The sequence below is a fragment of the Caretta caretta genome, chromosome 5 (genome assembly GCF_965140235.1).
Source record: "Caretta caretta isolate rCarCar2 chromosome 5, rCarCar1.hap1, whole genome shotgun sequence".
Taxonomy (NCBI): Eukaryota; Metazoa; Chordata; order Testudines; family Cheloniidae; genus Caretta; species Caretta caretta.
The window spans coordinates 57,161,110-57,175,424 of record NC_134210.1 but is presented as its reverse complement, the minus strand read 5'-3'; the positions used below and the strand labels follow the sequence as shown (position 1 = coordinate 57,175,424).

Below are 14,315 nucleotides of genomic sequence, written 5' to 3'. Positions count from 1 at the left end.
AATTTACGTTAATCTTTATACAGACAGATGTACATAAACAGAAAATGTTTTCTTTAAAGACACCATTCATGCAGAATTCACATTCTGGATTCTCAGCTTCAAGAGTGGGAATCCTGTGTCATGGTATCAAAGAAGCAGAGCTACTAGCAATTATTTCCCCTTTATTATTTCAATTACAGTTTGTCAATGTGGGTGTGCTCTCCTGGGAAGGGTTTCTTGGGGCCAGGTGTAGGTGTGAAGGCATGTTCTGTTGGGACAGCATGGAAGCAAAGGGAGCACACATTGATTTGGTGGGCTAAGCTGAATGAACAAGAACAAAGTGAACCCATGCTGTCTTCTAGGACTAGTTTAAGATAGGAGTGAGGTTGGTGCATGTAGGCTGCCTTCAGGGCAGATAGCAGAGTGCATGTATTCTCTTGTGTGTGTACGGGTGGGATGAGGAAACTCCAGAATACCAATACAATGGGCACATGTTCTCTTTCTCAGGTATTTGTGGGAAGCTTTCAGCCTGGGGGGTGGTGGTGCAGCTATTTCCAGACCAGAGGGTGGTGGCCATGAACACTCTGTATTGGGAATATGGGGAAAGGACTACTTTCAGGCCAAGGAGGAGTGAGCTGCCTTGTATGTGTGTCAGGGTGACATTTCCAGGCCAGGTGATGGTGGACACATTTTTTTCTTGTGTGTGGGGGAATGGGTCTAGACATCTCATGCACTCTTGTTTCTGTGTAGTAGGGTTGTTTCCAGACTGGAAGGTGGTTGGTGAGTTCATTCTCTCATGTGCACTATACAATTGCTTCCAGACCAGATGGCAGATAGTGCATGTTCTCTTGTGTGTGAGATAGGCCTGCTTCCAGGCTGAATGAGTGTGAGAAGCTATAGTTCTCACAGTTCCGTTGGGGAAAAGTATTATATACTAACTCCAATTTCCAACCAGCACAAAATATTCTGCTCCCAAAACTCTCTCTTCCAGTAAACAGATATAAAAACTCCTGGTTCTGAAGCATCACCTGCAATGGCGAACAAGGGGATTGTCCTAGTACACGGTGGCCGAGACCACACCCTGTGGGTAATGCACATCCCTACAGCAGTGTGCGCTTGCGGTGAGTAGACGGACTTCAAGGCGAGGGGCACGGATTCTTGGGGGCAAAAACATACAGAGGTGGCTATGTGCCGGGGAGACGAAGAACGTGACTGTAGCAGGTGTGAGGGCGATCATGCTGAGGGACAGAATTACTAGGTGCTGGGTGATTGCCTGCGGTGGGGGCATGACGCTGGATCACCTCACGTTAGCACAGATCGGAGCAGATCGCTACGGAGGTGCAAGCGAAATGCAGAGGGACTAAGCCCGCGCGCCCTTCTGTATGGCCTGAGGGGCGGGCAGCAGGTCCCTCTGGGGCTGGCGTGGGGAGCAGACGGGTTGGTTGGGAGGGCGGCGTGACGTATGCACAGCGTGGCGCCACAGGAGCCGGTGCACGTGCAGGGCGGTTGTACTGGGCTCCCCGGCTCCCAACGAACAACATGCAGCTGCCTCCTCCCCCCGCCCCGAGCAGGGCTCACCGGCCGCCCCTGCGCCACAAGCAGAGAACTGCAGCCGCGAGAGCCGCCGCTGGGTCCACCAGCTTCGGGTCCCTGCCGCGCCGAGCCCCGCCCCACAGGGGACCACACAAGCGGCTTTTGTCACCCGAAAACACCCGCGCCACTTCCGGGTTCAGCAGCTTTCACAAGATGTCTGCCGTTCTTAGCGCGCATGCTTAAGAGAAGGCCGGTGGGCTTCACGGCGGCGCAGGCGCACAAGCGGCACCTCCCATCCCCCCCACCGTGCCCTCCCCTGTTCTCCGAGTCGCGGCTTGTGACAGTGACCTCAGTGCCTCAGGCTCGGCTGCCCTAGCCTCGCCCCTGACCCTCCCGCCGGAGAACGATCCGAACAGGCGGCCCAGCTCCAGCCCCGACACCTCTTCTCCCGATCCGGCCTCCCAGAGCCGGCCGGCTCCGCTTAGCCACCTGCGCTCACTGCCCCAGACCCTCCTCTGCAGCCCGCCCGCCCTCACGCGGGCCCGCCGGGCACGGGTGGGAGGGTAACGGGGTAGAAGGTGTTGGGAGCTCGGGTGGGCGCCCTAAATCATTCCGTCCCTTGCGGCGTGGGGTCTCTGGTGCTGACCTCCCGTGTCACGTGAATGGGGTCCCGCCGCCACCGCCGCCCTGAGCTGTCTGCGGCGTAGGCTGGCCCGGCCGCGCCTGACGGAAAGAAGCAGGCAGAGCTGCTGCTGTTGTCCGGGGCAGGCGGCTGTGCAGCCTGCCTGCGTGTTGTCCGCCGCCCGGGCGAGGCGAGAGTGTCTGTAGAGCTGGCGCGGGGTGGAGTGCGGGCTCCAGTTTGTGCAGGCAATTGGCTTAGCCGCTCTAAGGGTCCTTGGGCAGTGGGGTCCTGGCGTGACCTTTGTGAGGTGTCAGGCGGGCAGAAGCTGGTGCGGGGCTGGTGTCTGCCGGGGTGCCTGGCTTGCTGCGTGCCGAGACCCCCCACCTAACCGTCGGCAGCTGCCTGTGCGGGGCACACGCGGATTTATGTGCTCGGAGCGGGGAGAGGCTGGGCGGCTGGAGTGGCAGCGGGAGGCGGCAGCAACATGGTGAGCGACGGGGAGGGCACTGGGGGCCCCGCTGGGCGCCCCGGGAACACGGGGGCTGCGTTCAGGTAGCGCAATGGGCTAGCGGCGCCTGGCCCGGGGGTTCGGCTGGTGACTCCTGTGGGGGCCTTAGTGTCTCGCGCGGGGTCCCAGCTGCGTGTGGGCTCGTGGCGTGCGCGGGGAAGGAGGCTTGTGTCCGCTGCGGGTGCCGCAGCCTGCCGGTGGGAAGGGGTTGGGGTGAGAGGCTCCTCGGTCTGTGTTTCTGCTGGGTTTGGCGGGGTCCCCCCTCAGCCTAGTTCCCGAGCGTGGGGCAGAAATGGTCGGGTAGGTAGCTGCGTATTCCGTCTCCGAGCCAAGGGAGAAGTGATTTTCTTCACTATCGCGGCGCATTTCTCCTGGGGTTTGAGGGTGTTATCCCGGACATGATCTCGCCAGCTGTGCCTGCAACTCTTCGGCGTGGGGGGAGCATCAGGTTAACTCTTGGTGGCCAGGATTGACCCCAACATGCTAATGAATTGCTGGGAGCTGGTGTATGTTCTCGCTGGCGTTTCTTCATCCACCCACTGTAAGTAACTAATGGGGCACCCAAGGTTATTGAACTTAAATGTAATGCATTTGGTTTTGTTTCTTAGACTTAAAAGTAATAGCAGGCGTGGCCAAGGAAAAAAAATGGATAGGCATGGGGGCTTGAAAACAAACTAAATTGATTCAGAATTGATCTAGTTTTGGTAGTGCACTCCCAGAAGTAAACTTAAACTGAGCTAAGCTTTTTTTAACTGTAAACAAGGAATGTGCTAGGTGTTTGCACCTGTGTAACTAGTGACATTTAAGATCAATTGAGTTACACAAATGCAACTTTTCTTGTAAAGACCAGGACTGAAAAGGAATGCAGTAAATATTTTGATATTTGTTTAGAGAGAGGAATCTAAAGCATCTTTTATACAAAAAGAAAAGGAGTACTTGTGGCACCTTAGAGACTAACCAATTTATTTGAGCATGAGCTTTCGTGAGCATACAGAAACTGATTTTTTTATTTGTAAAGATTCAAAGAAAAAACAATGGTATGTAAGCATGACTCAAACAGTTCAGCTTACAGAGCCCAGGCATAAGGATTTCTATTAAATGGTTTTGAGCTGTAAAGCAGCAGTTCTCAACCAGGGGTCCAAGGCCTCCTGGGGTGCTGGGAGCAGATTTCAGGGGGTCTGCCAAGCAGGGCTGGCATTAGACTTATCGGGGCCTAGGGCAAAAAGCCAAAGCCATACTGCCCTGAGCCCTGCTATCCAGGGCTGAAGCCAAAGCTTAGCTTTGTGGGGCTCCATGCAGTTGCCTTGCTTGCTATCCCCTAATGCAGGCTCTAGCATTTATATGCAGAAAAAGTTGTTATGGAACAAGAGGGCTGTGGAGTTTTTATAGCATATTGGGGGGGGGGGGGGCGTGGCTTAGAAAGAAAAAGATTGAGAACCCCTGCAGTAGAGTATTCTGGTAAATGACGTGCAGAAGAACATCTTTACTTTATTTTTATTATTTTCATTGTTCTGTGGGTCACAAGAAATAGCTTATAAAAACCTGTGGGCTTGTTAACATACTAAAAATGAGACTTCTGAAATAATTCTGGAATACTTGTTTTGAGAATTCAGATCTTTGAATCACGATTGGTAGCAGACATCTTGATATTGCCAAGAGAGGAGTAACAACTTATAATAGATTTTTATGCATATTCAACATTCTAGTTTTAGCAGCTCAAACATCTGATATAGTTTGAAAAATTTTCATAGTCCAAAAAGAGAGCTGCAGCTAAGAGAGCCAAATGGATCATGAGTTAGTAACTGGTTGACTATCATTGTTGGAGCGTATTGCAGTTTAGTTTGTATAATTTAGGCTCTCAAATCATCACTGTGGTATTCCAAGGTAAATTTAATCCTCTTCCCTTCCAAAACACCCCTAAAACCGTAGTGTTTTCGTTGTATAGAGACCCTTAAGGTATGTTTATGCTAGACTTTTGTGCTTTGAGTGACTTGATCACTTCGTTCACATATGGGGGATATGTCCATGCAAGCCTTCACAAACATTAAGTACCCTGAGTTAATTGTCAGTGAAAAGTCTGGTGAAGACAGGCTCTTAATGTAAGGCTATGGCTATGCCTTTCTTGCTGAAAGTGTGTGTTTACAGTGAGATAATGAATGTTAGCTATCTTGTTATAAAATCCTGGTAGAGCAGGGGTGGGCAAACTGCTGGCTGGATCGGGCACCTCAGGGCTTTGGATCCTGCCCATGGGATTGCCCCCCGTGGTGCTGCAGGCCCCGCGCCGCTCTCAGAATTGGCTGGCACCCGGGCTGTGGGGGAGCAGAGGACTCTGTGCGTTGCCCTTGCCTCCCGGCACTGCCCCCTGCAGCTTCTAGTGTCTGGAAACAGGGAACCGTGGCCAATGGGAGCTTTGGGGGAGGTACCTGGAGGCGTGGCAAGGGCAGCGCGCGGAGCCCTGTGCCCGCCCTCCCTCCCTCAGGAGCTGCGCAGGGCTGTGGTTCCGACCGCTTCCCAGAGCGGTGCGGCTTGGGGCCAGGGCAGGTATGCAGAGATCCTGCCCTGGCCCCGGTGTGTGCCGCTGCCACCCCAGAGCCGCTTTAGGTAAGTGGTGCTGAGCCGGAGACCGAACCGCTCCTGCACTCCATACCCCAACTCCCTGCCTGCACCTTGCACCCCTCCTGCACCCCAAATCCCTGCCCTGAGCCCCCTCCGCAGTCTGCACCCCTTCTCTGCCCCAGTCCCTTGCCTTGGGCCCGTTCCTGCAAACTGCACCCCCTCCCATACTCCCTCCTGCACCCCAATCCACTGCCCCGACCCTGCATACAATTTCCCCACCCAAATGTGGCATTTGGCCCAAAAAGTTTGCCCACCCCTGTGGTAGAGAAAAGGCTTTGTACTTTTACGTTGATATAGGTAGGCAGGATCAACCCCAGATGGGAGTGTGTAGGGTTAACTTTGACTAGTTACACTGAGGTTAAAAAGTACAGTCTTGTCTCCCCTAAGATTTTACATTGATTTAGCTGTGTGATGGAATGGCAACTGTCCATCTTAAAAAACAATGGCGTAAGCATTGTAAACACTTAAAAAGTCCAATTCTAAAGTCATAGTAGCTTGCCACAGATAATGCAGGCATAAGGCCAGGGCCAGAAGAAGAAGCTGGTACGCTATTAGTGCTCGAAGCCTGCTACGTTTTTCATCTCTCCACTTTCCTCTCTGTCAACTACCTATCTTCAGCATTTTTGACTCTCTGGTGCAGTACAGCCCTCCATTGTAGCCTGTTGCTTATCTGCATCTTCTATTTCTGAGGTAATTCTGCCCCCCAAAAATTAAAAATTCTGCGCACAATATTCTAAAATCCTGTAAAATTCTGCATATTTTAATTATCAGTATAACGCTGTCATAAATATAAAGGGAAGGGTAAACACCTTTAAATCCCTTCTGGCCAGAGGAAAAACCCTTTCACCTGTAAAGGGTTAAGAAGCTAAGATAACCTCGCTGGCACCTGACCAAAATGACCACCAATGAGGAGACAAGATACTTTGAAAGCTGGCGGGGACAAAGGTCTTGTCTGTCTGTGTGATGCTTTTGCTGGGACCAGAGCAGGAATGCAGGTCAGAACTCCTGTAAAAAGTCAGTAAGCAGTCTAGTTAGATATGCGTTAGATTCTGTTTTGTTTAAATGGCTGTAGAGTTCAGAGTGGGGAAGGAACCTTGACAAATACAAATACTATAACAATATAATCACACCATTTTCAATTATTTGCTGACGAAATACATTACCAAAATAATTGAATATGGTGTGACTATATTGTTATAGTGTTTGTTATTTTGACAATTAAAATATGCAGAACTTTCCAGAATTTAAAATTTTTAAATTTTTTGTTGCAGAATCCCCTCAAGTGTACCAGGATTCTATGTGGGAGCTTGATGCGGGGTTCTGGGTGCAGGGGGAATGGGACTCAACAGGGGAGTCCAGGTGAAGGTGATAGGGCTCAGTGGGGGAGGTGGGCTGGGAGACTGGGGCTTGGGGTGGCAGGGTCAGGTTGCAGATAGCTGGGGCTCAGTGGGGTGGGGGGCTTCTGATGCAGGGGGTGAGGCTCAGTGGGGTAGAGATTTGGGGGACTTGGTGAGGGGATTCTGGATGTGGGGGGTGCTCCTTAAGCAGAAAGAGCTTGGTGGGGGGAGTTCTGGGTACATGGGTGGGAGGTGGGGTAATTGTACAGGAAGCTGCTCCCCCTGTCTGCCCAACCCCAGTGCATCTGGACCCCCTCTCCATGGTGAAGAGCTTCCTGCAGCCAGGGGAAGTTTCTGGGGCTTGATCTGACTTAGCCCTGGCTGCTCTGTGTACAGGGAAGAGGGAACTCGGTCTCTGTCCTCCCCTCCCCTCTGTGGCGGGGGGTGCCCCGCCCCAGCTGGGACTAACCTTCCTAGGTGGCTGGGGCATCCCCAGATTCCCCTTCCTCCAGTGTTTTACCTCTCCCCCTGGCTGCTGAGCTGCCAGGGAGGGGTGAGTGAGTACTGGTGCAGCTTCTCTTTGCTTCCCCATAGAAACCATTTTCTGCAAGGAAGCAAAGAAAATCTTCAGGGGGTGCATTTTTCTACTGCACTACAGTAGCGCAGAATTTCCCTAGGAGTAATCTTCCCAGCTTGCAGTGTTGACACTGAAAGTATTCAAATTTCTCTTGCAGCCATCCTTGACATTGAACCTAGGGTGGCCTAATGATGTTGGAGCATCTGCAAGTTCTCCATACAGGAGACCTTTGGAATGTGTCCGTCGTGTCCACCGGGCACAGATGATCAAGCCAAGGACATGTCTGTGTCTGAGACTTGGTAATTTTGCTTTCTCAGGTACTTCAGTGTTAGAAACTTTGGTTTCCCACATGATATTTGGAATGCAGGATGGAAGGTGGCTAGCCTTTTCTTACCTCTACCATAGGTGGTCCAAGTCTCTCCACTATGCAACAGCATGCTCAAAATGAATGTCTGGTACACCCATATCTTGATGCTCAATGTTGGTTTTCTTTTATCCCACATACACTGGATAAGTTGGTCGAAAGTGGTGGCTGCCTTTTTGATGCAAGAATTAAATGCGTCATCTAGATACGTTATCCAGTACAACAGATCCTAGATAGTAGAACTTGAGCATGAATTTTACTCTGGTGCTGCTAGTTAGTAAAACCTCTGGTGCAGTCAACACACATTGTGCCATAATCATGATCGTCTTTAGATTGATCCTTTGTTCAAATTAATCACAAATGAGTTAATTATCGATGTAAAAATGCACAAAGACATAGCCATAGTCATGTTAGAGAAACTTGGTAGGGAATCCAATATAGTTGTATTTTTTTTTTTTTACAGGCAAGAAGAATGAGTTGGTTTTATAACACTGGCCATGTCTAGAGAATTTTACTTATAATTGCTAACTACTATTACTGGTTCAGCTGTACTGGTGTGAGTACTGCTGAAAACTCTAGCATAGGCAAAGCTTTGGCTTTTGTAAAAATTCTTTGTTTATGCTAGGTCCAACTACAGAGAATTTTTTGGTAAAATTTCATTGTGTAGATATGGCCCACCTTACATAACTATATTTTTAAATGAAATTATTCTTGTCATGTGGGCAGAGGGAGGAAGAGAGTCTTAAGTAGCGTGATTGCTGATCAGTCACCTAGACTTGCTGAAAATTGTAGCTAAAAAAATAGCAGAGGTGTGAGTTTTTTCCTCCCTCATTCCATTTTTGACAGTCATCTGCGGAACTCCGCCACTTGGTACCAATTCATGTCAATGAGAAGTTTACGTGAGGCGTTGTCTATATTCAGGCGTGGTGTACACGCACATTTTGTACCTGTATAACTCTTAGGAGTGTGATTTCTTTATTCTTTTAAATAGCTGTACTGTTACAATTCCTAGTGTGGATGTAGTTACACTGATGTACAGCAACTTATAGTGGTATATATTATTCCTCTTCTTTTACGGGAATAAGTTATACTGGTATGAGCAGATTTATAGCTGTATAATTGCATCAGCTGTAGGGCATTGTTCTGCTGTAATTATAGGTAAAGCAGTAAACTTTTTGTGCGGATTAGTCCTCAGAGTTGTACTGGTTTAAATAAAGTGAGATTTTTTTTGAACAGATGTGGTTAAAAAGATATACATTTTAATATGTTAAGTCTTGAGCCTAGTTGGGACTGTTAAAAACTTCAGGCTCAAAACTAGAAAATATGACTTCACATAGAATAGCCAGTTACTATAGTTGTTTGGTGTAAATATTTGGATTAAAATATTTTGACATGTTAAATAATTTAAAATCACTTTTAAAATAGGACACTGCAGGCAACTTTTGACATTGCCAGAAACTGAGTATCTACTGCATATAGAAAATATGGTTTAAAAAAAAAACAGTTTAAATTTTAGCAGTTTTTCTTGCAAACATTTTCACATATTCTATTCTTAATTGAATAAGAATTAAACTTTGATTTACTTTGTATTAGGAAAGATGTTAATTTGCACAATAGGTCTTGTAAAACACTTTGCCTTTACAGTGTTTACAAATTCAGATGACACTTGCAGTGCTTATTGATTTGCATAATATTGAGTTGAGATTATTGCTGGGTAGCTTTATTCACATAGGATTACAGAAACATGAAAGTTGTCACTTAAAGCAGTAAATGAAGCTTTACCATTTTTTGCTTATGCTTTCCTCTTTTTTGAGCTTGGCTTTTCTAAAGGGATGAGAATTGAATGCTGCTTCAGAAGGTTGTAAAATGCTTGCACCACTCTTAAGGGCTTATCGAGGCTGTAGTTTGGAACTGTATTTGAAATAGATGCAGAATATTGGGGCAGGGAAATAATAGCTTGTGTCCATTTAACATGGTTCCTAATCATAGTAGTCTTTTTCTCTTTCTGCCTAGGTTCTAGTGTATATTATGTGGTTGTTACCCAATCCAGAGTCTGAAAAACTTTTACCAGGTGTCTGTTAAACAGTAAACTAAAGCTATTAGCCAGAGGCCACTATGAAAGATGCAGGGGAAGGAGGTATGGCTGTGAAGTCCAGTGTAGTGGTGGAAAGCCCAGTATGTCCCATTTTTCACACCTAGCAGCTGCAAAGGGTCAAGGATGCTCTCCTTGGACTCTGCTTGGAAACTTAGTGTTTCATATCATCATCCAAGCTGGTCAATGTCTGAGTAATTTGGGAGATTGGGAACCACTTCCTCTTGCAGCTGCTGGAATGGAGGAGGAGAGCAACTTTTTTCTCACTTTCCCAGCACCTCAAAGCCACCTGCCTGAGGGGTTTCTCAGCTATGATACCTTTTTCCTCTGGTTTTTTTTGGGTTGTACTTTCCAGATTCAGTGTCTAGGAGGAGAGTTAAGTTTACTTGATGCTTGACAGTTTCCTGTTTGCTCTTAGGGCTCTGAATAGCATTGGTGAAACAGTTTTTTGCTAGCTTTGCTTTTCTAGGGTGTGTCCACCCAAGAACTCTTTGTATAGTTTTTCTAGTTTAGTATCAATGCAGCTGCAACAGTGGAAAGCACTGGTGTAGAGACAGACTAGCTAATAATACCTCTATTAGTGCTTAACAGCCTGCGCAAAAGTCCTAGTGTAGACAAAGTCTGAGTGTTGAGAGCTGTATAAAAAGGTACTAGAGATTTGCTCACAGAAGTGGGAAGATAGTGCCCCATCCATGTTTTTGAAAGAGATCTTTGTAATCACAAAGACTAGAAATTTAACTTTTTAATAAAATGAAAGCTTTAAATACTTTAGAAATCGATAGCTTCAGCCATCCCCATCTACATGTTCACTAGGGATGCTTTTTGCTTTCATTTAGCATGACTGAGTGGGCACTTTAGATTTAATTACTAAATGTCAAAACTTAATCTGGTTTCTTTCCATTATAGCTGGGTTAGGCTTTCTGGACTAGTTCTCCCTGTGGCAGGTGATTCCAAAATGCATTGTACTATGTGTTAGTGATTATGAGGGTCCTTCCAGTGCTCACTGGGTTAGTTGCTTCAGTGATGATGTAACATGTATAATAGAAAGTACTTCGGCTTTGGCCGGAGGATAACCGTAGAGTCCACTTAATTGTTAGCATCCGCTTTTGCAAGAGAGCTTTCATTTCACAACATAGGTTGCCTGTATGCTCAGATGGCCTTGAGTGAACATCTAGAGCAAAACTCTATTTATTTCTTATAATACGAACAGCCAATTTATAAATAGAATTGTGGAAAAACTTAGTAAATTATGAATCACCTGCGAGTCTAGGAGAATATAAAAGCATTCAAGACCTGATACAAAAGTCCAGAACAATAACCTCTTTTGGTGGGTGGGGGAGGATCGCTTGCCATTTGTATGATAAACTTGGGGCATATCTACGCTTAATAAAATGCTACAGCACCACTGGTGTGTGCTTCACTGTAGACACTACCTACGCCAACAGAAAGAGTTCTTCCATTGGCATAGGTAATCCACCTCGCTGGGAGGCGGTAGCTAGGTGAATGGAAGAATTCTTCCATCAACCCTATGCTGTCTACCCTGGGAGTTAGGTTGACTTAACTACATCGCTCAAGGGTATGGATTTTTCATAACCTTGAGCAAAGTAGTTAAGTCAACTTAATTTTCTAGTGTAAACCAGGCCTTGGGGTTGAATATTAAACTGTTCTCCGTCCCCCAGATACTCAGAGGAGCTCATGGCCATCAATGGAGTGTGTATCTGGCAAAAATGGGGGAATGCATGGGGTTCATCAGTCCCTGGAAAACTCCAATATTGGCTAAAATGGAATTGATACTCAGGTTGATTGTTGTAAATTAACAATTTTAATCTTGTTTTGCATTTGTACTTTTTAGTTATTTTCCTAAAGAAAAGTTTTTCAGAGATTCCAAGGCTGGAAGAGATTGTGATCATCTAATCTGAACTCCTGTATAATACAGGCCAAAGAACTTCCCCAAAATAATTCCTAGAGTATAACTTTTAAAAACATTCAACCTTGTTTTCAAAATTTAATGACGGAGAGTCCACCATAACCCTTGAGAAAATATTCCAGTGGTTAATTACCTTCACTTATTTCCTTACATATGCCTTATTTCCAGTCTGAATTTGTCTAGATTCAACTCCCAGCCTGTGGATCATAGTATAGCTTTCTCTGATAGAATGAAGAACCCATTATTAAATATTTGTTCCTCCTGTAGATACTTGTCACCCCTTAATCTTCTCTTTGTTAAGCTAAACATATTGAGCTCTTTTAGTCTATCACTGTAAGGCATGTTTTCTAACTGTTTGATCATTCTCATGGCTCTTCGCTAAATCATCTGCAATTATCAACATCTTTATTTAATTGTGGCTACCAGAACTGGACACAGTACTCAAGCAGTGATTGCACCAGTGTCACATATAGAGGTAAAATAGCCTCTCTGCTCCCACTGTGGCTTCCCCTCCTCATGTATCTCAGGATCGCTTTAGCTCATTTGGCCACCGCATCACACTCTGGGAGCCCATGTTCATCTGATTATCCACCATGACCCCCAAATCTTTTTCAGTCACTGCTTTCCAGGATAGAGTCCTCCATCTTTTGTTCCTACATGTACATGTTTCCATTTAGTCCTATTAAAATGCATATTGTTTGCTTGTGCGCAGTTGACGAAGCAGTACAGATGGCTCTGAATCAGTGACCGGTCCGCTCTTCATTGTTTACCACTCCCCCAATTTTGGTGTCATCTGTAGACTGTATCAGTGAAGATATGTTTTCTTCCAGGTCATTGATAAAAATGTTAAATAGCATAGGGCCAAGAATCAATCCTTGTTGGAAACACACCCTCTTGATGGTCATTGTTTGTTTACAGTGATATTTTAAGACCTACCAGTTAGCCAGTTTTTATTCTGTTTAATGTTTGCCATGTTAATTTTATATTTTGTTTTTCATCAAATGTTGCATGGTACCAAGTCAAAACACCTTACAGAAAGCTAGGTATATTACATCAATACGGTTACCTTTATCAACCAAATTTATAATCTCATCTAAAAAAGGTATCAAGTTAGTTTGATTTCAGAGTAGCAGCCGTGTTAGTCTGTATCCGCAAAAAGAAAAGGAGGACTTGTGGCACCTTAGAGACTAACAAGTTAGTTTGAGAGACTCTATTTTCCATATACCCATGTTGATTATATGAGCCTCCTTTAATTCCTTATTAATCAAGTCCCATATCAGATGCTCCATTATCTTTCCCGGGATTGCTGTCAGGCCTATAATTACCCAGGTCATCCTGTTGACTCTTTTTAAAACTTGGCACAATAGTCTTTCTTCCCATCATGTGGAACTTCACCTGTCTTCCAGGACTTATTGAAAATCAACATTAATTGTCCAGCAAGCTCCTCAGCTCCTTCTTAAAAAAAAAAAAAAAAAAACCCTCTTGGATGCAGATTATCTGGACTTGCTGATTTAAAAATGTCTAATTTTAGTAACTTCTGTTTAACGTCCTCCAAAGTTACTAGGGGAATAGAAAGTGTGTTATCACCATAGGATTAGATTATCTAATTTATTTTTCCTCCAATACAGAACTGAAATATTTATTAATAATGAAGAGTTCATTGATAATTCTACCATTTCCATCTAGTAATGGAATACCATTGTTTAGTATTCTTTTTGTTCTTAATATATTTTAAAAACTCTTTATTGTCTTTAACTGTGTTGGCTGTAGACTTCTCCTTGTGTCTTTGGGCTTCCCTTCCCAATTTTCTGTCATTCCTAACTTCTGATTTATAAACATTACTGTCTACTTTCTCTTTCTTCCACATTTGTTATATATTTTTATTTTTTATAGCTGCTTTCACTTCCCCTCTAAACTAGTTCAGCTTTCTTCCTGTCTGTCCGGTTAAGCAGCAAAGCCTTCTTTCTGAAATGTGGGATTGACTCTTTGGGCACTTAGTGAAGTGTTCTTAAATGATTTCCAATTATCATTCTGACTGTTCTGATGCAAATTTTCATCCAGCTGGTTTTACTTATAGTTGTTTTCAGCTTTGTGAAATTGACCCTATTAAAGCACCAAGTATATATACCACTGGTCTAGACTTTATTATGCTTGCACATTATAAATGTGATCAAGTCATGCTTGCTTATATCTAAGCTACCATTAACGTTTAGTTCTGTGTTCAGTTTTCCTTTATATGTTAGGACACACTCTAATAAAGAATTCTCCTGTGTTGTCTACTGCACTTACTGAATTAGGAAATTGTCCTCTATAATGTTTAGAAAGTCCAAGGATGTTTTACTATTGGTAACGAGACTTCCAGCATATGTCACGCCAATTGAAGTCCCCCATGATTATGCAGTTTTTTTCCTATGCATTGTAGATAGATAGATTTGTAAGGAGGCAGTCATTCTGTTCCCTGTTGTGATTTGGTGGTCAGTAGCAGACACCATTTAATATCTCATCTTGTGCTTTATCTGTTAGGACATTGATCCATAAGCATTCAAGATAATTTTCTTCCGAGTTATCAGTGACTTGGAAACAGGTAATACCATTTTTGACATCTAATTTTTATTTGCTGGTAACATTAAAACATGTTGATTTGCAACTCGGTTTAGCTTTTACACTAAATCTGTGGCTTCTTTTTGCTAACCAGGTGCATGCACTATACTTATACACATTTATTTAAGCAATTATAGCTTAACTTACATTTATTTAGCT

At 45.0% G+C, this 14,315-nt stretch overlaps 1 protein-coding gene across 3 annotated transcripts in view; it reads left to right on the top strand.

Annotated features, from left to right (window-relative positions):
- Window positions 1-2,129: 2,129 nt before the first annotated feature.
- The window catches only part of TMEM161B (transmembrane protein 161B), a 79,958-nt gene continuing 67,772 nt past the window's right edge, over window positions 2,130-14,315 (top strand). Inside the window, exons 1-2 of one of the 3 annotated variants that reach the window (XM_048849442.2) lie at window positions 2,130-2,621; window positions 14,079-14,139. Coding sequence is in view for 2 of the 3 variants with exons in the window: in XM_048849440.2 (XP_048705397.1) it covers window positions 3,151-3,183 (33 nt within the window). In the remaining variant the exon portion in view is untranslated. Of the gene's footprint in view, window positions 2,622-2,668; window positions 3,184-14,078; window positions 14,140-14,315 lie in introns of those variants that run through there. The other 2 variants (XM_048849441.2, XM_048849440.2) reach the window with 2 other exon arrangements.